Genomic DNA, 25,539 nt, shown 5'->3' with positions numbered 1-25,539 from the left:
AGATGCATTCTGCTTGAGCCCATTTAAGCAAGCTAGGTTTAAAATACATATCGATACTTGATTGAAATTGATCGATAAAAAAATTATTTGAATTCGAATTGTTAAACTTACTATACTTAAATTAATGAAATTTCTTATTCTATTAGCTTTTGAGTTTGGCTCGAACTCAATTCGATTAGTGAAAATTAATAAAATATAATTAAAAATATCAAGTAACTCGAGCTCCTCATATTTGATCCGATTAATGCTCATTTGACCTTAATAAGATTAGTAATCAAACTAAATCCTACTTCACATTTCTAGCTCGATAATAATTTAAGGAAATTTAAATAATAATATGCTCAACTTGATTCAAATAATTTAGAGCCATATTTAAAGCTCTTACAAATAGCATTTCAAGAAATGTTATCGGTCACATTCTCAATGAAACGTCTCAAGTAATTTTTATAAAGTGAATGTTCGTAAACTTTCCAAAATTGAGGTTGTATCAAACATGGAACACCATCTGGAATGGCAGCTTCATGTTGGAACGACAATGCTGTATATAATACTTTCGTCCCAGTAGTGGTATAAAAAAATGTTACAAATTTGGAACAAATATGCTCCGTTATAAATTATATACGCAATTGTAACGAATTTTTTGTTCATTTTTATTTGTTGCAAAAGTTGTTCCAAAAAAGACATTCTGGAGCTTATAGACTAGATTTTAACGGCTATTTTTGTGTGTTCAGAAACCCGTTCCAAAGTTAGCTCTAAAAAATCTTATATATATGTGTGGCATGTTGTTTTTTTTCGTTCTTTCTCAGTCTCTTATATTGTTAACCTATACACACATACACACTCTAAATCTCTATCCAATTTGCGAGCATATATGTACAATTGATCAACTAGAATTATGTTATTTTATCGTGCCCCGTTGATCTTTTTAGTTGGTTGGCCAGGTAACAACTTGAACCGTTTTTTCTTAATTAAAATATAGTTTAATTTATTATAGTTTTTTTATTTTTATTGTTATGTTAAGTATATGCCTTATTAGTTCCAATTAATATTGATTAATTTAACGTGTATGTACAGTGATCATCATGTTAAGACAATTGGGGAGCTGTATGTATGAGAAGAACTTGCAGGGAAAGGCAGACTTAGACCGGAGTTTAAGGGTGGTGTTAATACTTTTATAGAATGGGCCAAGAGTTAGCATGGACATATGAATGGCCAGAAGATTAGGTGCCCATGTTGGAAATGCAAAAATGAAAGGTTCAAAACACTGTCAAGGTAAATTTCACTTATACATGAGAGGATTTATACTGGAATACTATAATTGGACATTCCATGTCGAAGAGAGGGTGCAGGAGTACTTTCATGAAGTAATAGCACCCCTAGTGCCTGAGCAGCAAAACTCCACTATTCAGGAGGATACTACGCACTAGGGTGATGACCAGTAGATAAATTGTGCATAGAGCATGGTTTATGATGCAGTTGGGCCAGGTTTTTTTGTCCTACCACGAGAGTGTGGTTGGTGAGGCTACTAGGTCATCCCCTACTAACACCGATTCTAGTTCGTGATACGGTAGGGGCCCTTATGATTTTGTGTCAGGATTGGCAAACCATTTTCTCGTGTAGTGCACACGGCCGACCAGTAGTTGTGGAACGGTGTATCCAATCTCAGTTGATGATGTTGCTGGACTGGTCAACATCAAGGTCAAGAATAATATTTTTTAGAGATAATATGATCAGGTGTCCCCGCGGGCCAGTAATACCGATTCCAACCTACCCACTAATTACTACAGTATGAAGAGGATGATAAAGAGATTTAGGTTTACTTATTGAGAAGATCGATTATTGTAAAAATGGCATCATGTTGTACTAGACGGATGACATTGATTTGGAGTACTATAAGTTTTGTGGAGATGCTAGATACAAATCGACCCAGTTGTGAAATCTCAGCCATAAGAAGTCCCCCATATGCCATTCTTAGGTACCTGTCGCTTACTCCCCGACTGTACAAGTTGTATGTTTCTGTAGCAACTGCAGAGCACATAACGTGGCATGCTACTCATTAGATGAAGGAGGTATCTTGTGTCATTCGTTCGACGTAGAGGCTTATAGGCATTTCGACCAAACATATCCCAATTTTGCATTGGAGCCTTGTAATATTAGATTGTAGTTGTGCATAGATGAGTTTGTGCCTCATTGTTAGTATAGCCGTACACACTCATTTTGACCTATTATGCTTATATTGTACAATCTTCCACCTGGAATGTTAATCAAGTCTGAGTATATGTTCCTGACGCTGGTGATCACTGACCTATATCCGAAGTGTTTGATCAATGTTTACCTGAAGTTATTGATAGAGGAGCTGCTGTAATTATGGTATGTGGGTGTATGAAGTCACAACAATGCCACCAGGCATTCATGATGTGTGCGGCGTTGATGTGGACAGTGAACGATCTATCCACTTATGCAATGGCATCTAGATGGAGAACCATTGGTGTTATGGGATGTCCAGTATGTTTGGATGACACACGGTTATTCCATCTGCAACACAATAGAAGACATGCTACTTTACTGCCATAGATAATTTCTACCCCAGGATCATCCATACTGTAGGAACAAAAATGTCTTTACTAATAATCGGGTGGAAAAGAACATGGCATTGACGAGACTGACCGAAGAGTAGATCCGAGATTAGGTTGCAAAGTTGGTGCTTGCAGTTGAACAACCGTTGACACTCCCAACAAAGCTATGGTATCAACCACAAGTGGACGGAGAAAAGCATATTTTGGGATCTTTCATATTGGACAACACATCTGATATGACACAATCTTGAAGTAATGCACATTTAGAAGAATGTGTTTGACAATATGTTCAACATGCTGAAGGACATAAAGGAAAAAATGAAGGACAATCTGAATGCATAGAATGACTTGAGATTATATGTAATCGGCCGGAGCTTGAGGTGGATGAATAGAGACTAAACGTTATGCTTAAAGAGGCATATATCTTAACAAAGAAGCAGAAGAGGAGAGCATGTAAGTGGATTCATTGTTTGAGATTTCCCGATGGATATGCATCTATTGTTACTGGGTACGTTAAGGATGTAAGGCATAAAGAGCTATAATTGTCACATATTTAAGAAAAGATTGATCATAGTTGCCTTTCGTAAGATGCTTCCAGAGAATGTATGGAGTGTATTGATGGATGTGAGCCTTCTATTACAAATCTTATGCTCGTCCACACTAGATGTTACCAAGCTGCAACAGGTAGAAGGTAGTGTTGCAGTCATCCTGTGCAACCTCGAGAAAATATTTCCTCCAACGTTCTTCAACTCAATGAAGCACCTTTATGTAAATAGTTGAACAGGTTCCTCCATGATTTGAGAAAGAAAGTGAAGAACAAAGCACACATCGAGGCATCCATTATCGAGGCGTACATTGTCAAAGAACTCAGGTAATTCACTTTCCATTAATTTGAGCCACAATTTCTTTGCAAGCGAAGCAGGACTAGTAGAAACAATGTCCACAAGCAACAATGACAGAATTCAATAGTCTATTTTCAACCACCTGTCCAATCAAGTGAGGCCTCAAAGGAGAGATAGCTCAGTAGTTCAGTGCGCCAAATTATTGAGATGTATGTATTATGCCATTGTGAAGTAGTCACGCCATAAGTATGTGCATATTTTTGTACATCATGATTGTTAATATATATAATTATATACATAATCAAGGGGATTTGCAAACAGGTCATTCTTAAATGAGTTGTACAAGCACACCAGCCCAAGGACCCAATTATTCATCATCTTATAGCAACTGATTTCAAAGATTGGATCAAACGTCATGTAAGTCGATGACTTGAATTAATTTATAACTATGAAATAATGTTGCTTTTTTATATTTCAACATTATATGAACTGTAGGATTATCCAGAATTGAACTATACGGACAATGAGCTCGTGATGTGTCATGATTAGGGTCCTATTATAGAGGTGACAATGTTCCATTGCTTTTTGAATTGTATGGAATTGAGGCCATCATCCCCGCAGAGTTAGGGATACTCTCTCACAGAGTCCTGCACTTTCCTGAAGAACGTAATATAGAGCTTTCGAAAGAAAACTTTGATCTCATTGAGAGAAAGAGCTATCATTTGCATACAGAGATACAAGAACACCACGATTAATGATTATAATAAAAGTGTGAAATACGAAATTTCTATGTCGGTGATATAGTGTTACGAAGGGTGGATACCCTAAAACCAGTGGGAAAATTAGACCCACTTGAGAAGGACCTTAAAAGGTCACGAGAATAATCGGGCCAGGAGCTTATGAATTGGAAGATCTAGAGGGACGCCCACTACCATGTCCTTGGAACATACACAGTCTCAAGAAATAATATGCTTGATGAAGGATATCTTCTTCTAGGTCCTCCTAAAGGATGTCCTAAAAGAATAAGTCCTCCTAAAGGACTTCTTTTTTAAAGAACGAGTCCTCCTAAAGGACGTCTTCCTCAAAGAATAAGTCCTCCTGAAGGGCGTCTTTTTCAAAGGTTAAGTCATCCTAAAGAACGCGTTGTTAAAGAATAAGTTCTCCTGAGGGACGTCTTCTTCCAAAAACAAAGTCCTCCTCACAAAGTTGTTAGGGGCATCCCCAATAAAAAGTATGACTTTCCCAGTTATACATAATGAGGTGAGGCACAAAATAGTATAGGAGTAAACCCTGCTAAAAAACATACAGGCATCCTTTATCAAGGGAACGCTACATCCCACTTCAAAGTCCTCAGACACCTTTTACTCATCTTTTACATATATATGTTTTGTGATATAATATGAAAATTATATTTATCCCTAAGAGCACAGGATGCAGGAAAAATATTTATAGGCCCTTTCAAACAAGCCCTAGACACTCTATTCATCAAGGATGAAGAGATAGATAAGCAACATAGCACAAGTTTCACCAAATATGATGTAAAGCAAGAAATGAGGATCACCGCATTACGGTCTTCGGCCAAAAACATGGTCGGAGGCAAATAAAAAATAGCATCCAAAGAAAAAAGTAAATTGTTTCATCCCCATCTCTAACTGGGGAATAAAGAGCAAAATTAATGAGTAACTTGTTTTGGAGATAGCAAGGAGGGGTCAAATTACATCTTTGTTTTTTCATCCCTACAAGTGGGGTCTTCTTTTACCTTCTCAGTCTGGTTCTCTTGGGTGGGAGCATTTGTAGAGGCATCAGGGGGTCTTGCATTGGTGGCTAGGGAGGCGTCTCCTTCCTTCGGCTCTAGGGTTCCTTTACTTGGGAGGCTCCCCATTATAGAATCAATTGCTGCTTCGGGATAGGGACTCCTCACTTTAACTTTGACCTCTCCTAGTATGTGGTCTAAATCTTCTTTTGCAAGGCCGCCCTAATAAGTCAGCTCGATGTAAAGAATAATCGAGAATTAACTAAAGGGAGAAAAAGAAATAACCTGATTAGGGGAGGAGGTTTCCGCTTACTAAAACTGGAGTTTCAACAAAGAGATCAGGGGCATTATCCATGGCAGCCTCGAGACAAGGAAAGAAGGCTCTTTCCCAACTGGGGGTACCCTTGAGCTAGGAATTGTTTTTTGCAAGCCACAAAGCCATGCTCAAAGTAGGGCCCACTATCTTTACCACCTGTTGCTTGTGCTCCACGAATTTCTTAATCTTGTCAAGCCGGTTCGCCCAGTAAGCCTCCAGATAGTACTGAGTTTCCTCAATGTCAGGAAATTCCAACACAGCCTTCACCACCGCCTTTTTTATCACACCCTCATGGCCAACAACTTATTCATATCTTTCTCCAATTGCTAGAAATGGTTGGTGGCCACCTTCTTTGCCTCCATTAGTTTTGAATTCTATGTGCCCAAATGTTCGGCCCTTTCCTCTAGCTTCAGCCTCTAAGCGGGTAAATTACATTTTTGGTCCATAAATGGACCTGTTTTTAATTTTAGTCCCACACTCAAGTCAATTCACACATTTAATCCCATATGTGGATTATTTTTTTCGATTCAGGACCAAAGGGGGGATTCCGTTAAAAACTTAATGGCAGCCAGCCTCAATTTTTAACGGAATCTCCCTTTGGTCCTGAAATTGAAAAAAAAACTCCACATATGGGACTAAATGTACGAATTGGCCTGAGTGTGGGACTAAAGGTCTACTGATGGGACCAAAAATGTAATTTATCCCATTGTCAAATGTCCTATCCGTCGAGTATATGAATATTTCTGGATAACTGCAAAAACATATTAGTATATAATTAAATATTGAAAGTTATGATTTATTTATTATAATTTTTTTTTAAAAAAAGGAACTAGAAATATCAACAAAAAAAAGTGCGTAAAATAGGTGTAAATTACAAATTACCTTTAATGTTATTCAAAATATTCATATAAGTCCTTGTAAAAAAATAAAATATCATTTTACCTTCTATGTTTTTTTAAAAAGAGTACACTGCCTCTGTTGCATTGAATGTGAGTTTTGAGGTACAATGATAAAAATGCCACTTTTAAATCAACATATATATTTGATTTGATTTAAATGTATGACTCAGATCTAATCATGTTTATAGAAAATAAAAATATATTATTTTAATATATAAAAATTATATATTATTTTAATATATATATATTTGTATCCATATGTATATTTCTAAATTTAGTTTCCCTCTCCTCCCATATCTCCATTGTTCGATCACCTCTCGACGCCAACATACCACCATTGGAAATCCCATCTAACAACGAGTATTTTAATACTCCACCCACCGCCGATCTCCTAGAAATTGACAAGTCATCTCTATTTTTTTTTGTTCAAAAAATTCTATCTAGCGCCTCGATCTTCTGTTGCCTTTTTCTCTACCGTCTGATCACCTCTCGACGTTGGTCTACGACTATTGTAAAGTCCGTCTAATGACGAGTATTTTTACAGCTCACCTACCACCATCTAGCCTTCAGCAAGTTATCTTCATTTTTTCTTTCTAGTTCCTTTTGTAAAAAAATTCATAATAAATAAATCATAACTTTCAATATTTAATTATATACTAATATGTTTTTGTAGTTATCTAAAAATATTCATATACTCGATGGATAGGACATTTGACAATGGGATAAATTATATTTTTTGTCCCATAAGTGGACCTTTAGTCCCACATCAGGCCAATTCACACATTTAGTCTCATATGTAGATTTTTTTTTCAATTTCAGGACCAAAGGGGGGATTCCGTTAAAAAATTAACGTTGCCGTTAAGTTTTGTTAAGTTTTTAACAGAATCCCCCCTTTGGTCCTGAAATTGAAAAAAAAATCCACATATGGGACTAAATGTCCGAATTGGCCTGTGTGTGGGACTAAAATTGAAAACAGGTCCACTTATGAGACCAAAAATATAATTTACCCGCCTCTAAGCCACAGGATCCTCTCAAATAGAAATAGAGAATGAAGTAACTAGAAAGATTGTTATAATCACCTTCTTCTAGAAGGATCATCTAGAAAGCGATTCGTTTTGTTTGTATTCAGACAAAAAGCTGACATAGGTGTTATGGGTATAATTTTGTTCATTTTGTTCACATATTAGATCTAGGAATTTACTCATATTCCATAAAGGAGCTGAATGAAATCAAAGTTTCATGTTCAATTTTGAATTAGAGACATCCCGGCCTCCTGGGATCGAGAAAAGAGTTCCTCGCATATGGAGGTTGCCTGCGAAAAGGAAAAAGATTAGTATGTATGACAAAGAAGAGAGGAGTGACTAAATTGGGAAGATATACCTTAACTAAGTATGATGAATCTATCTCCTCAAGTTCCTCCCGAGGTGTGGGAGTTAGGAGGTTCCTGTCCCTAGAGGTTAAGGTCCCCCTCATAATTTTGGCCACTAAGGGGAAGCTTTTTCCTCTCTCCTGCTCTAAAGACTGGCGAGTATGCAAATAGTTAGAGGAAACACGAGAAGACTTGAGAAGGACGCCCCTCTCGTCTCTTAAGGAAGGAGGGGGGAGGTCTAGGAGAAGGACTTGAGGAACTGATTGGGAGGGTACCCAAAGAGCTTATCCTAGATTTTTCAGAAGAACCTCCAAGAGTGACTTCGGGAGAAGAACCAGAGCATTTCACTTTGGAATCGCTAGATGAGGGGGTCCCCTTAGGAGATCGGGAAGGAAAGGTCCCCCCAGCACGATCTTGAGAAGCATGATTGCGCATCAACTTGCTGAACATTATATCTCCAGCCAAGAAGAAAGAAACATAGTTTTGATCATGATTAATGGAAATAATTGAATAAAAAGAGAATTATAAGATACCCAAGGAGTCCTGCAAGGGTTCCTTGCAAGGACTTAGGTCAAAGTACCCCAGAAGCCTCTCCTCAATTAAAGACCAACAGTCGTAGGGGCCCTAATTCAAACTGGACAACAAAGAAGACAGGGCAACAGTCCTTGTCCCAACATTCACAGAAAGAGGGGTTTCTTGTATCCAACGATCTGAGAAAGTCCATGGCTGAGGGAGTAAAACAAAAAAGAAACTATTCTTCCAATCCTTTGGAGCATTAGGTGCAGGCCAGAAGAATACCCCCGTCGAGGCATGAAGTGAAAGAAATCCATTTCAGCATGTTTTAATCGAAAACACTAGGCAAAAATAGTAGTGGTGACAGGAGCACCATAAAAATGGAAAATCATATAAAACACCAGCCAAAAGTCCCTAAAAGAATTAGAGACCAACTAATTGAAAGGTACTTGGAAGAGGAGAGCCACAATAGAGTAAAAAGAAGGAATGGGAAAACACAAACGTGACCCAAGCTGAGTGGAAAAGAAGCACAAGCAATTTTGAGGGGGAGAATGGAGGAGATTATTAGGAGGAGTATAAATAATGAAAAAAAGAGGAATATGAAATTTGCTTATTAATTGATCAACGGTGGAAGTTTTTAGACTGGTGGACCCCCAATCAACTGGCGATTAGGGCACCTCCGTCTCTTCTTCCCCTTCGTCCCCCTTACCTCCTCTTTATCCACGTCCTCATCTATTGAACGACGAGTAGCCGTTGTTTCCTGTCGCAGACTCCACCTTAAGCCACTCGCCTATTCTTCTTGAAGTGGCTTCAGAGGGATCGTCGCCTGGGAATGTTTCTTTACCAAAATGAACAAACTCATTTGAAGATGCCATAAGAGGGAGCCAAGAAGAAAATTTTCAAAAGAGTCAAAAAAAAGGAAGGGGGTACTTACAAATTTCTGAAGTGGAAGCCTGGTTCTTCAAGAAAAGATGGAAAGGAAGAAGATGAAGGCAAAACAGGTTGCTTCGTGATTAAGAACATGGAGGAGGAGCTAAGCCCACACCTTCCTCATAGTCGCTATTGATTGGGTGGTTACTTGACGATTTAGGTGCGTGGTGGGGGGGGGGGGGGGGTTATTAGCCGCCCCTTTTGATACCATTAATCATCATGGCTAGGCATAGACCTAGTCATCATTCCTCTATTGTCAGATGACAGGACGTAAAATCCCAGATTTGAAAAAAAAGGTAAAAGGCAAGAAAAGGAACGTAGGTCAATAAGAAGAGGGGGGGCTTTGGACCCAAGGCAAGCGAAGGTAAGGAAGCTCCATCCCCCTAAGCGTAATAAGGATTCCTACAGTATCCCTTCTCCTTAGAGTGAGGGGGACTGAATGATATATATATAGCCCAAGGAAACACGGCTCAAGGAAGAACCTCCAACAGCCCAATAAGATCCAGGACGTTGGAAGAAGAAAAGAGATGCTCAAGGCCCCCTCCATCAACCCAACTATCCATATGAGGGGAAAGACTCAAGTATTTATAAATTCAAGCCAAGTATGTGGCCAAATAATGATGACTAAACTGAGGCCCACTCCTAGTCATCCACACATGGTGTCCACCTTACCTGCTACGTGTGCCCTTCAGCCAACGTAGAAGGAAGTGAATCTAGGGAGGTTCCCTCAATATCCTGGAATCTTGAAACAGAAGGACTCCTTGCTGATTAAGGAATCCTTCTTGATGAAGAATCTCCCTCAACGTGGAAATAGGTCGCGTCAACAGATTTAAGAAAAGATAAGAACAAATTACCGCTTACTCGAACAACTTCTATACATTATTCCTGAAGATAAGGAGAACATATAGAATCCTACCAAAGGGGGACCCTCCCCAATAAATATAAGTTTGGTCCTTAGGCGGGGGACACCTTCCAGACTCTGATTTCTTGTTGTCAAACTCTCATTTTACACTCTCCTTGCAATTTGAACACAATTTCTCTTGCGAAATTCAATTACCATACCTCAATTCTTAATTACAATTTATTTTTTACGAATATTATCTCCCAAATTTGATATTAACTTGAGTATCAAAATGCTAACATTTTATTTTGCAGATTTCATTCCTCAAGTTCTTTTCTTTATTGGCCCAAGTCTAGCAACGAAATCTAAATTTGTTAGATCAATTCTATTTTCATAGGCATCAAATTGATATAAAATTCATATTCCTTCTTCAATTTATTATTTTTCACGAACAAATTTATCTCCTTTCTATATGTCGTAGCTATTGTCGTAATTTGTTATAGTGCATAACAAAAAGTCATATTTTCTTCTATTGATGCAATCAATTTGCTCGGAGATGGTAATGCCGTGAGAGTGCTGATATTCTTAACCCACCCTATGAGTGGTGATAATTCCAAGAGAGTAGGATGCTAATTGATATAAAATAACTTAAATAATCTATTGAAGGAAAAGAGGCATGATGGTACTATATAGATCGTAATTAAAACTAGCTTGGTCTAAAATCATATTAAAACTTTTCATTTTTGGTCCTATTTATTATGGGATTAGCATATTCAGTTCCGTAACTTATAAAAGTTAATACTTTTGGTCCCCATTTATTTTTTTGTCTACAATTTAATGGTGTAGTGTACGTCCCTAGCATGTGATCCTTAAGTATTTTTGGTTGGAGAAAAAATTGATTTATTTTCCAGCTTGGGACCATTTTTGGCAAAAAAAATATAACTACACTTGAGGGAAAAAAAATAAATCTTGAAGGAAATTAGGAGAAAAAACATAGCGATTTTTCTCGTCTCATAAAAATTGAATCCTATCGTTCTCATATTTCTCTAAATTGAACTCAAGTAGAAGTAACACAAAAAATCATGTCTTCCACAAGTGAATCAAGTAGGCCATCTCCAGCACTCATATGATAGTATTGGAAAAAAGACAAATTTTCCTCCAACCAAAAAATATTTAACGAAAACGTGATAGGCACGTAACCTATATTTTTAAATTGTAGATGAAAAAGTGCATTAGGACTAAAAGTGCTAATTTTTGCAAGTTATGAGACTAAAAGTGCTAATCCCATAATGAATAGACCAAAAGTGACATGGATCTAACTTATGGAATTAAAAATGTTATTTTCTCTAATCAATCAAACTTAATCATAAAATTTTGTTTGATAAGCTTTTGAGTTTGGCTCGAACTCGATACAATTAATGCAAAAATAATAAAATATATTTAAAAATATCAAATTGCTTGAGCTCAGTCAATCATGTTTGATCCAATTAATGCTAGTTTGAGCTCCATTACATTGACAATCAAACCAAATTAAACTTAAATTTTGAGACTTGGTAATAATTCAAACCAACTTAAATAATGATATCCTCGACTTAATCCAAATCATTTACAACCATTTTTTAAGGTAATACCTGTAGCATTTGAAGAAATGTTATCCATGACATCTTCAATGAAACGTTTGAAGTAATTCTGTGAGGACCCTCCTTCCATTAGGGCCATTCTGCTCTTCTCTTTCAGTGCTCTTACCTTAACTCGTATCTCATTTTCTGGTTCCAGCAGCAGCTTGATTGCTTTCTCTATTGTCTCTGCACCCACAATGACACCACTCTCCTTCCTATAGTCCATCTTAATTTCAACTGCCATTTCAAACTCCTTCACCAACAGGAATGCATTGGCCTGTTGATCTACAGTCAACGGCCATGTGGCCATCGGTACCCCGCACCACACACTTTCCAATATCGAGTTCCACCCACAGTGCGACACAAATCCTCCTACGGCAGGGTGAGATAACACTGCCATTTGAGGTGCCCACCCAATCACTTTCCCTATATCTGAAGTTCGTTTTAGGAACCCCTTTGGTAATACTTCTTCAGGATTCTCATACTCCTTCGGAAAGTCAATCTTACCTTTCGGAGGTGGCTTCCTCAGGGACCACAAAAATCGGTGTCCACTGTTTTCCAGGGCCACAGCAATCTCCTTCACCTGATCCTCATCGAGACATCCTTGACTACCAAAGCAAAGAAACACAACAGATGAATCAGGTTGTCTGTCGAGCCACTCGAAGATTTCCGTGTGGTTTGGCTTCTCTCGATCAGTTTGGCCTCCCCCGAGTTGAAGCATTGGTCCCAAAGGGTAAATTGGTGGGACTTTCTCATCGTTGGAGAGTGACCCAATCTGGTGGGATTCGAACTCAATAAATGTGTTCACAATAATTCCTTTGGCCTCTCTGTACCTTTTGACAAAATCAAGGTGATCACCATCCTTGTCAAAGACAGAAGAAGGCCATACAGAAGTAGGAACGTGTTTAAGATATGTTGGTACAGATATCTCAACATCTAAATTCTGGTACTCCGTCACGTCCACATTATAGTAATCTCTAAGACTCTGGAGATGGAGCATCAGCCCCAGCACTGCCGAACCAAAAGTGACGAAAAAGTAACTCGGGATGCCAAACCCGTCGGCGACGTCAATAATGGATGGGCACATCATGTCGATTACGAATCCAGCAATCTTACTCGAACTCGAACTCTTTATTATCTCAGCCACAGCGTCCCTGACAAGGTCCTTCTGACTCTCTACGAATCGAGCCACGAAATTTTCGGGAGATTTACTACTGTCTGTAGAGACGGGCTCTGCTTGGGGCAGCTCCACGAAGTTTACTCGGAAGTGGGGCGGGTTCTTGATGTAGGAACTCGTCTTGGCGTCCATTGGCAGCTTCATAATGAGGATCGTGATCGAGAGGCGCTCGTCTCGTTCGACGAGGAGCTTAGCCATCTGTACTGCTGATGCCAGGTGACTTATAACAGGCAAAGGAACGAACACTAGGCTGGCTAATTGTTGGGCTTCGTATGCCATTTTTGGTTATGGTAGCCAAGCAAAATTGGAGAGGAAGTATACTGAGGAACAGCCTCCTGATTCTCGTGATTATATACAAGTGCTGCGTAGATCTCCAAAGATCTACAACATATTATTATATACAATATAGTGTTAATTTACATTTAGACCCGTTCCAAAAAAAAAAAAACAGAAGTAAGATTATATTTTCTTTCAAAAAAATTTGGAATTACAATTGATTCTCTTTTATTAAGATCGAACCGAGTATACTAACGTCAGAAAAAAAATTATATATATACATCTATATGTGTGTAATTTCTCATTCAGTATTTCTCTAGTAATATTTTTATATTTTTACGGAGGTACATATAATATATATATATATATCAATTCAAAAATATATAATAATAATAATAAAATATTATTCACAAGTTATAGCTATTGGATAAAAAATAATCGTTTATGAATTAGAAAAATTGTCAATTTTTTATTTTCTATATTTTGGGATGAATGAACACCATTGTTATATTTACTTTTTGAAACACTAAATAAATTATTTGCGTAAAATATATTTAAAAAATAGATATAACAATGATGTTAATATCAGTAGGAAAAGGTAATTATATTTTCCAATCCTCACGCGTATTTTTTTATTTAATGGCAATGATTGGAGAAAACATTTATATTACAATTAATTGACTTATAACATTTGCAAGAGGGAAGCATTCGTGGCTACGTGACATAAACCAAGACAGGGTCGTGGCTTTGCTGTCAATAGCTTCTTTCCCACGGCTTCTGACTTTCCTCCACACATTATTGTAACTAGCTCAAAGCAAACTAGACATCATGCCTAATTTATTTAATTAAATTATAAAAATATAAAATGAAATATTTAATTTAATTATTTTTAAAATATCACTAAAAGAATTATAATATTAATCATAGTTAATTGTTATAGTTTACAATAGATAGTCGTAACAAACAATTATTGATCACGGCCACGCAATGGTTTGTGGTCGTAGTTTTTGCGAAGGTGGCGTGGTAAAGAAGTTTGTTTCTTGTATCGATTTTATTTAACCATAGTTAATTATAGCCGTTTATCATGATTTTTAGCCATAGCTACTAATGTTGTAGCCAATAGTAATTTTTTTTTTAGTGTGAATGAGAAGAAAATTATTGAGAGAACTAATTAATTAGAGAAATAGTTATTTATAGAAAAAGTAAATATATTTATAGATATTTTAGTCTATTTATATTTTATCAATAAAATTTAATTTCTGTAAGATGAACAAATAGTATTATACAAAGACATGCGAAGTTGAGGGGCTATTTGTTTAGACATGGAAAGCTGTACTAACGAGAGGAAGTAATATTTGTTTAGTTCACGAGAATCACGATGATAAGATTGTTGTCTATTATACAAGTCAACTGAACAGGAAGTTGCAAAAAAAAATCTTTTTTATTTTATTATTTTTTGCTTTCTTTCTTTTTTGTTTTTTTTTTAAAATATGATGTATTAGTTTATATATATATTTTTTATTAATAATATATTTTAAAATATAAAATATTATTTATTATAAGCACGTAAGAATGTCGTGTCATAACAGTTAGAATTATTAATATATATATATTTATATAAATATATTTCAAGTCGATAGTTGAACGAGTCTCGATTATATTTTTTTCTTAAGAAAAAAATTGCATGAAGTAACGACTAATGAATCCAACAATTTTCCTTTTTTTTTAAATAATTTAAGCATTATTTTGTTATAATTAATATGTAATTCATTTTAATAATAAATTATAATTTAATATTTCCAATTACAATAATTATTTACAATTATAATATTATTAATATTTTATTTAAATTTTAAATTTTGAAAGCATTAATAATTATAATTATATAAAATATTTTATTATTTTTAATAACTAATAAATTCTAAAATTTGTAAGCTATTAAATCATAATGTTGCTTAACTATTGATGCAACGTTAGGTTTCTATGCAGCAAATACCTCTTGAATGTGAGAGCAAGGAATTTAAAATTAGCTTAATCTGGCACATGAATACTCTCACATGGTAATTTTGACGATTACGCCCCTATCCATGATCCCATTATGTAAATACTAAGATGGACTGTTCAAACTAATTCGATCTTGTTATTGCATGCTCCACAGATTTTTTGGATCAATATTTGAATAACTTGTATGCATAATCGTTCTGCGGTTTGTTGTTGTTTAATGTTGCACTCCTCTTCGCCATCCTTTCATTATTAAATGAAAAAAACGTGCAAAAGTAATTTTCATACATGCAGTCACAGACAGCAGACGAGCCCCTTTTGAAATTCCATTGAGGCATTATGACATAACAATATTTTCAGAATCAGACCGAAGATCAAACCGCTCAAATTACTGAATCACTAGTCCGATTAGTTAAATCGAATTGAAAAAATCAATAGAATCGGACTATATTATATATATGCATGTAGATATATATAACATATTAAGAAATAAAACATATTTATATAAAAAAATTTAAAAATTTTAAATTAAATGTATTCCGATTCAATAATAATAATAATTCGAAAAAAAATAACAAAAAACATAAAAAAATCAATCTAATAATTAACTAATAAAATATATATTAGTTTATATATATAATATATCCCTATAAACTAATATATATTTATGTATATATATATATATATATCTCCCACCAACCCTCTTTTCTTCTCCACCCCCACCTACCCCCTTTCCTTCTTCTCCCCTCCACTACCTCCCTTTCCATCTTTCCAACCCACCCTCCACCTCCTATTTCCAATGCCGCAACTCCGCCACTGGCCACTAGTTTGAACGGTTGTCCGATCCCATCTTCTTTTTTCTTTTCTTTCTTTTTTTTTTTTTTAAATATAAATTGATTTTGATCGATTTGGCCGGGTTTTGATCAAGTCATGCTAGGTTTGACCACTGCGGTTCTGATATACATACCCAGACCGGCCTCAAGTCTAATTCTCGATCGAACCAGCCAGTCCGGTCAGGGTTAAACAACTATGATGACATGTTTTCATATTATTGCACCACCATCCGCAAATCATGAGAATTTGTTCATTTTCTTATTTTAATCTTGTCTACGTACATGAAGGCTTCTAGCTTTTTACGTTTTATCTCGCCCATAATACAATTAAATTTTTTTAGTCGATATTTAGAATGAGCTATCCAATAAAAATCCTTTAACCGCACGTCATAATGATTATAAATTAAAACTAGAACATACACGCCTCAATCAATAACGATGTACACCACGAGGAGGAAAAAAGTCAGGAACGACTGCTATTGCTCCAATAAGACCAGGACGATGGTCAGAAATAAGACACATCCCATAGAGCCCTCTTACATCTTTTTAACTTGTATGTAGATTTTTGAATTTAATAGTTATTAAAAGTTAATTAAAATATTTAGTTATTTAAAAATGTTAAATATTAATAATATCAAATTTGTAATAATCAATTATAAAATAATTATTATAATAGAAAATATAAAATTAATAAATAATTATCGACATTAACTAGATATAAATTTTAATAAAATAATGCTTATATTATTAAATAAGTAAAATTGGTGGAGTTGTTAACAAAGTTAAGAACTCCAGGTCGTTAGCTCACTTAACAACCCGGAGTCGTTAACCGAGCTAACAACTCCGACTATTATTTTTAAAAAAAATAAAAAATAATGATTTGTTGGTTTAACAAACCGCTGACACTATTTTCTAAGTCTACTCAAAAATGCGGAAGACTTGCAATTTTTTTAATAATATAACTATAAATAAATACAAAAAGTAGCAAATTGTACCCAAAAAAAAAAAAAAAAAGTTTTGACTACACTATTGGAAATTTTGTACTTTTAATTCCATATTTTTTAAAATCGCAAAAATTAATCGGACAACTCAAATAGTCGTATAAGGAATGAAATACAAGAACATAATTATCTCATATTACAATTTTTTTATTATCGAAAATAGAAATTTTCCGTAAATAAATCTATTGTAAATAACAATTTATTTTTAATAATCCACCTCCATTTTTTGGATAATCCGCTTGTAAAAGGCAAATTATTCCCTGTATTTTGAAAAAAAAAGCAAATTACTCTCCTGTCTAAACCATAAATAGTGGGTAATTTGCTTCATTTTTGAAACACAAGGGGGTAATTTGCTAATTTTTTTTTCATAGGAGGGTATTTGCTCATTCACATATCACAGGGGGTTAAATGCAATTTGACCCCTTTTACTATATACAACAATACAAATCAAGTCTAAATAACGTCCAAGATACTAGTTCGCTGAATCCAAGATTTTAGTGTATTTTATCCACGCACTTCTTCAATAGACTTAGGATTGAAATCTCCTAAGCTCTTGGTGGTGTGATCTCCCACTGACTCTTTGTTCTCATGTTGAAGGTGCAAACATGCACCTTGTCCTCGCTCTCACTAGCGCCCGTGTCCTTCGTCTCGTCCTTTAGTTACCATATTGTATCAAGAGAAACAAAGTCAATTAAATATACTATAAAAATATAGCATTTAACCATAACTAATTGTCATGTTTCATAATAAATAGTCCTATCAAATTAAATAGTCATCGATCAGGATTATGAAACAATTGTTGGCCGCGGTTTTTATGAGGGTAGCTATTATTTTTGCCATGTCTAAAAGCCATGACAAATATTTTATCATAGCTCTTAGTTGCGGTAAATAATTTTTTCATCGTAGAAAAGCTATTTTGTACATTGATTTTATTTAATTATATTTGATAATAATTATTTATTTTTTACCTATAACCAGTTCATAATATTTTTTTTCTAGTGATACTAAGAATCAGCAACTAAATCCCATATATATACACTCTGCACAAATGCTAGGCATGATCTATACAAGTCAGAATGTTTAACATGTAGTAAGTGTGAATAAAGGTAGAGTATAAACTTTGAACGCATTTGTTATGTTTCCAAATCAGCTAACATTACAACTGCAACTTCACCTAATTATTAATTATTCATCAATTTTTGACAACTCCCATTTCTTTATTAGATGTTCATGTTTTTGCTTTTTACCAACTCTTGCAAATGAGGCCTTCCTCACATAATTACATTCAACCAATATTTGTAGTCTTGAACTTGATTAAGACACTACAACTCTTTCATTTGTGGTACTAAAAAAAACCTCCACACCTTCATATAAATTAATTTATGTCATATTATAAGTGGGCACATTTACATTAATATAAAAACGGAAAGCTCACGACATTCATAAATAGTAGTTAGTGAGACTGCAGTATAACCCTAATTAGATAATTTATACTAATATATATCCATACTAATATAAAACGAAAAGGCCATCTATACTCCCTAATAGTGGTTAACGACGGTTAATAACATCATTGCACTAATTTTTAAGTATAACAATTATACCCCTGATCAGATAATCGACAGGAGACGTAAGTGGTCTGTACAGTTTTAGTTGGTTAGTTGGCAAGGTAGTCGACCGACTAAATTGACTCACAGGAATCGTCATATGAAAGCCTTTTAAAGCTTGGTCGGTATGACTGGTAGTCCTTGAGTTTTTTCTTTTAGCCAAAATCTATCCGGGCAAGGGTAAGGAGATTTTTCAAGATCCCCTCCCATCTCAATATATAAGCATAAGGTGGAAAAGCACAATACATTTTCTAAACTCGAAAATTGGGAGTACTACTCCCTTTACAAAATATTAAATCCTAAGCACAGCTAATAGTAAAAAGAAGAAAATACATTACAAATCAAGGTGGACCCCACACAAGCCTGGGTAAAACCTGCATTATCATGGAGTACAAAATAGTTCTAAAGACTTACGTAAGGCCTGGAAAAACAGCCTGAACTACGCAAAACTTACCCAAAAACTGTTGTTGTAAGGTCAAAAGGGACTTTTGATCCACCAAAATGCTACTCATCATAATCATCATCTTAGTGGGGGATTGGACAGGGACCTCAGTGCACTTCGATATTGCATTCTGCAAAAGGTGGAATTTTATCTATTGGTAAACCCCCTCTCTTATTGAAACGAGAAATCACAGCATCATCATCATAAAGGAAGAGTTTCTCTTGTGTTTTCCCTGAACGGTTGCATCTTCGGAAAGAGTTTTTTGGAGATGTGTTTACTCCACTACATCAACAACGACAGGAGAATGCATAATGGAGTATGCTTCATGCAAGGGGCCTTCTTCCTTCGTATTAACCAAAGGATCTGCGTTCTCAAATCTATTTTCAACACTCAAACCCTCTTCATTTCTATTTACCTCCTCAAGTGGGCAGTTATCCTCATTATTTTCATTTGCATTCTTCTTTTCTGTATCCTTTTGAATATAAATAGCTTCTATATCAAAGCCTTCTTCCTCCTGATTTGGTCCACCTTCCTCATCAACTTTATCCCCCACAACAGAACCATATTCTTCCTTCTCAATCCCGAGAATCAAATTTTGGTCTTGAGTAACATTATCAATCCCAAACTGCTTAATTTGATTGTAATTCTCAACAAGAATGCACTTTTTGTGTCTCTTCAAACAAGCAGTAGATATTAGCATCACGTATACCTCTAAATTCCATATAACTTTTACCAAGCAATTCACAAACAACAGGATCTACATAATTATCAATTTTTTCATCTAGAGTTGATTGAGGAGTACTTACTTTTTTTCCGGGATTACTCCCCAACGCAGGCTCCTTATGTTTCTTTTGGGTTGTTTCTTTCCTATTTTAGATCCCCACATCAATTTTTCCTCCTTTGTTCTTAACAATACAGTATTTTTCTTCATGAACCAAGTGTCAACAAAAGCAACAGTGGTGAGGGCAATTCTCATTGATTTGTTGCAGAATAGTGATCTAACCAACCCCCACATACACCTTATTGACTTTTGGTTTCAACAGATCAAGTTCCATGCAAACTCGAGCAAGGCTAGGTCTAGAGATATCTGTTGTAGGCTCATCAACTCTTAGTGGCTTCCCAACCATGCTGGCAATTGCAAAAAACTACTTTTTTTTAAGAAATGAATCGACAATTTGGGGAGGTGGATCCAAATTGAAGCATTCGATGATTCCACTCCTGCATCAAAGTTAGGCGTCCACTTAAAGACCCTCATGGGAAACCCACTAAAATTCCAATCTCCTCGAAACCATATGCATGTGAAGTCTTCCTCCAACATGAACCGAAACAAAACATGTTTGTAATTGATTGCACCAATAGAGCAGGAACCCTTCAGACCCATTTTCGCAAATTTTTCATGGAGAACCTTCAAACCCTGAGTGCCATGACAGATTTTTCCAACCAAAGCAAATTTGAAGAGAGCTACAAGCTCATCTGTTTCTTCTTTAGAAAAAAGAATGCCTAGTTTGCCTTTGTACCTTGAAATCTTTTGGCACGTGCCGTCTTCAACAAAGAAGTTTTTTCGGTGATCTATCATCATCAATCCTTAATTGATTTGTAGAGGATTTTTGGAGAATTTTAGAGAATATATGTTTTTTAGGGGGGTTATCAGGAGGTGGTGGCTGAGGGGTGAAATTGGGTAAATAGACTCGATGAGTGGGTTGATAAGGGGGTGAATTTGGTGGTTTCGGAGCTGGTTGAGTCCACCCACGAGTGGATGAGTCAGTTGGGAGTTGGGTGTAGAGTGGGGGAAACTCAATCGAGTTTGGGGTTGGGGAGTCATTTTTCGTCAAGCCTCTGATCGGAGAGTTTCAATGGGGAATGAGGTCTGCAATGAGGAGGCAAGGTTAGGGGAGGTGTTCCGCCAACGAAAGAAGCGGCGGTAGTGAAGAAATCGCGAAATCGATGAAGAAACCAAGCAGTGATCGGGGTTTGGGAGTGTGCGAAGGAGATGATAAAAATGAAGCTGAGATATATGGAAATGATAGCCACGAGATGGAGGTCCGAATGGTGTAAGGCCAGCCAGTAGGCCAATCGAATGACATCGGAAAAAGGAAGTTATGAGGAGGCTTTAGAATTCTTATATCTCTGCGAGTAGTTGATGAAAATGGCTGGAAGAGGGCTCATTCGACTTGAAAGAGGGAGGTGATTTGAATGGTGGTGGTCTGCGATCGTGATTCACTCCGACGACGGCGAAATGCTGCGACGAGCAAAGTTGGAGCCCACTCGGCGATGGTTAATGGAACTGATAATTGTTTGAGGAAAAATGATCGTCGTGTTTCTATGGAGTCGATTAGTAGGAGTGGTGGCCAATGAGTCGCCGAAAAGTTAGACAAAACGTGGCGGCGTATTAAAGGCGAGAGATAGTAATTACGACGGGTTGATTGAGGGCACGTTTGGTCGCTTTTCAGCCCATGCACGGCGTGGCTGAGGAGGTCATTGGATGGTGCGGTGAACGGTGGTGCACGTGATCTGAGACGCAATGGAAATTTTTCGGCCGGTGGCAGTACCACGGCGAAGAGGTGGTGCGTATCGGCCACAGCGACGGTGAGGTTAAGTATGTGGTGGTTTTGGTGGTCGTGGTGCTAGTGATTAGTCTTCGGAGTTGAGGAATCATGACTGTCCCGTGCATAATAAGACTGCATGTTAATCTGGCGAGCAGTCACTGTGGTGCAAGACATGGTCATCATAAGCTTTGTCCACTACAGTCGCAGTATGGAGCGAGGACGGTGGATTCCATGATAGAATGCATCCTCTTCAGATATGACAGAGAGTTCTCCTATGCGCTATGAGATAGTTTAGACTCTTCAACTCCACGGCCATAACTATTGATCGAGTGGGAAGGGATTTCCTACGATGACCAATAGAGTAATCGCATCTCGAGTTTCAAGCATAGTGCCTCGTCAAGGATGGGAATTGACACCCAAGTTTATGTCCTAGACTAAAGCTGGGAGACTGTTGAGAGTAGGACCAAACTCATAAACTCGGAGCCTAAATGTTTATGCCAACATTCACCTAGTCTCTAGAGCTATAAAAATTTGGAAGGGAACTGGTTAGAGGACAAACAGGACATCCAAGAAGATATTGAATCCTTTTTTCGAGACATCTTCAAGTCTAGCCACCTATCAGAATCTGGCTAAGAGGAGTGTACCGCGGGCTTGAATTCCAGACTTGATACGGACATGATACAAGAGCTCCTCAAGCCTTAAACGGAGGACGAAATAACTAAAGCACTGTTTCATATGGCTCCTTACAAATCTCTCGGGCCAGACGGTATGTCTTTCTTCATCTTCCAAAACTATTGACATGTAGTTAGGAGTGACATTGTTCATTGTGTTCTAGATATTTTGCATGGTCATTCTCTGCTTCTCAAGTTCAATCATACACATGTTATATTAATCCCTAATTGTAAGCACCCAATATTCTTATCTCAATTCCGGCTAATAAGTCTTTGCAATGTCATTTGCAAAATTGCCTACAAAGTAATTTCCAATTGCCTTAAGCCTATTGTCAACCAGATGATCTTGTCAAACCAATCCTCCTTCATTCCTGGACGCTTATCACTCATAACGTCCTCTTAGCCTTTAAAATTAATCATTTCCTTAAAAACAAACAGAAAGAAGAAATAGGCTGCATGGCTCTCAAACTTGACATTCAAGCTTACGACAAAATTGAGTGGGGTTTTCTTCGAAAGATTCTTGAAGAGCTTGGTTTTCCACCAACCTTCAGGGACCTCATTATGCATTTTCAGTTACTTGCTCATTTATTCTCCGTGGTAAACAAGTTGGCATCCTAATCCCCCAAAGAGGACATCAGCGGGGAGATCCTCTCACCCCCTACTTATATCTGCTCTGCACAGAAGGTCTTAGTTCCTTACTATATAAAATCTAGGAGACTGATGACTTTAGAGGCATTGCTATCTGCAGAACTGCACCCAAAATTTGACATCTCCTGTTCGCAGATGACACATTGATTTGATGCAGCGCCACAACGAATTCTATGAGATGCATGTCCTGAATATTGGATGCATATGATAAGGCAACAAGGTCAGAAGGTAAATGTTCTTAAAAATTATGTCGGTTTTGCCCCGAATACCTCGGGTTTTTTTATACAAGAAATCGCAATAGAGATGGGAGACAATTTGGAAAACAAACATGAGAAATACCTTGGACTACCTTCGGTGATTGGCAAAAGAAAAAAGAGGTCTTTGCATCAATTAGGGACCGTGTAAGGCAAAAGATCTAGAGATGGAATGAATGATATCATTATCAAGCCAGACAAGATATCCTCGTAAAACTGTTTCTTAAATTATTTAAAAATATCTTCTAACAATTTATTTAAATATTGTTTGCCTATTTATTTATTTTAATTGGTCAAATTTATCATCGCCAAATTCGGCCATATTCATTTTTGGAGTGATTGCAAAATTAGTCCTGTAACTAAAGGGGGAGGCGTTTCTGGTCTTGTAATTTTAGGATTGGCAATTTTAGTCCCGTAAGTCTCAAAAGGTCGCAATTTTAATCTTCCGCACGAATCTGGCTAATTTTTTGACAATTTTATCCTTTTCTTACTTTAAAACGAGCCGTTTCGTCCATTTTCAATTATTTTGCATTCTAATACTTTTGCACATGCCCCGCTTAGAATTGTATCAGAACTTTAGGTTTATTGAAAAAATATTTATTTATATTATATTTAGATATTATTTATCCACTAATGGAGGAGACTCTTAGAGAGAAAATAGAATCGAATGAAAGTTCGAGTTACAATGCAAACAGGGAAAATTTTCAAATTCTGGAAATACAAAGAAGCGAATTTCTTATTGAAATTCCTGAAAAATATTGCAACGATCCCAAGAGGATTGACCCAAAACTTTTCACGACAGAAGAAAAACAAGAATGCTTGAGGAATTTTGAAGTTCGACAAATACTACTAGGAAATGCAATGAGGCATTTACACTCCACTGAAGTACATGGTAGAATCCTAGCCAAGAGAAGCAAAACGGGTAAATTCCTGCATAATTATAATTCTAAAAATTATGATTAAAGGAACTGACTGGAAGGAATTCGAGCCGGATACATCGAAGATCTTCCAAGATCTGAGGGAGATACAAAAGATAGTTCAAGGCTATGGACATGGGTTAATTTCTATACCTGTGGAAATAGAAACCTTGAGTTAGAAGGTACACGAGATCCTTAAGATCATTCCCGATCTACACAAAGACCTTACAGATCTAAAGGCAGAAATTGCAGATCTGAAGAGAAACCAAAGCAAGAGACCTGAGACATCTAAATCCAGACAAGAGCGAATCAGGAACGCTCTTGGGACAGTACCTCTTCTACATCAGAAGGGGAACGCCATGGAGATTCCAAAGTCAAAGACGAGAGAAGATCTAATCATCGCATCCATTAGATCTATAAAGTGATGAAAGTGACAAGAGCAGATCTATCAAATTTACAAAAATTGACCGAATCCTTTTCCCAACTCGAGATTATGAATTTAGTCAATATCCAAACCAACAAGATCACTCCAGCACTACCACCAGTGGAGGAAATTACATGTTCTAATGATCCTCTACGAGATATCCAATGAGAGAGAGTGCAGATTTCCACACCAACGCCACACCAACGTTCGTGGAAACCAGGCCAAAAGAAAATCCAAGAAGGAATCTATGAAGAGTGCTTGAAAATACACCTTAGGCGAGAACCATGCTCCAGTTCTTGCATCTATATGGCGCTATACTTAACCTGGATGTTATAGATTTTTGGAGTACTGAGAAATTAATAGATGAATGGGTTGCAGCCATCAAGATAGCAACAACTACCTTAGAACTTGACAAGGAAGACTTCATAAAACTTGCGGAGTTGAGCTTGGAGGGATTTGTGAATCGGATGGGATAATACCCCAAAAGACATCAAATCCAGCATTATTGTCGAAGACTCAAAAGGAGGTATAGCAGATCGGTTAGGAAGGCTTATTAAAATTCACTTTATCAGAAATGGTTATTTCGAAGGAAGCATAGCAGAAAAGGCTAAAGAATATGTACAAGTTGTCTTGAGCCTTGAACTAAGAAATATTTGCACAGACGAATGTATCTATTAGTTTCGCATATATTTCTTCCAGAGTGGAGTAGCAACAGAAGTAGCAGCTCCAATATTTTTCGCAAAGATATACAGTCCATGGAGGAAAATATATATCCAGTAATACAAAGTATCTGAAGGAAAACCAGATTCAGTGGCGAGGAGGATGTCTTTTCTTAAAGACAAACTGAAAGACTAGTGTTATCATGCATCCATCCAGAAAAATATGAAAAGACTGCAAGGTAAAATCAAATGAACACCTCTCTGTTGTGATAACAATGATTTTCCATACCCTAGGAGTTCCGAAAGAACCTTTTCCTAACGAAGATCATGGTGGTCTAAGTCAAAAGCCAGATCATATAAATCTGGACAGAAAACATGACCAACAAGGGCTTCATCCCAAGGATCTAGACGAATAGATGCAAGAT

General features: G+C 36.6%; 1 protein-coding gene across 1 annotated transcript; it reads right to left on the bottom strand.

Moving 5' to 3' along the window:
* Positions 1-11,454: 11,454 nt before the first annotated feature.
* On the bottom strand, positions 11,455-13,190 carry LOC105178688 (anthocyanidin 3-O-glucosyltransferase 2). Its single transcript, XM_011102219.3, has one exon. The coding sequence runs from the start codon at positions 13,112-13,114 to the stop codon at positions 11,642-11,644; it is 1,473 nt and encodes a 490-aa protein (XP_011100521.2). The 5' UTR covers positions 13,115-13,190; the 3' UTR covers positions 11,455-11,641.
* Positions 13,191-25,539: the final 12,349 nt, after the last annotated feature.

Source organism: Sesamum indicum, linkage group LG12 (assembly GCF_026168435.1).
Source record: "Sesamum indicum cultivar Baizhima isolate 11 linkage group LG12, ASM2616843v1, whole genome shotgun sequence".
NCBI classification, from domain to species: Eukaryota; Viridiplantae; Streptophyta; class Magnoliopsida; order Lamiales; family Pedaliaceae; genus Sesamum; species Sesamum indicum.
Note: the sequence above shows the minus strand (reverse complement) of the source record. Positions and strands in the feature narration are given on the sequence as shown.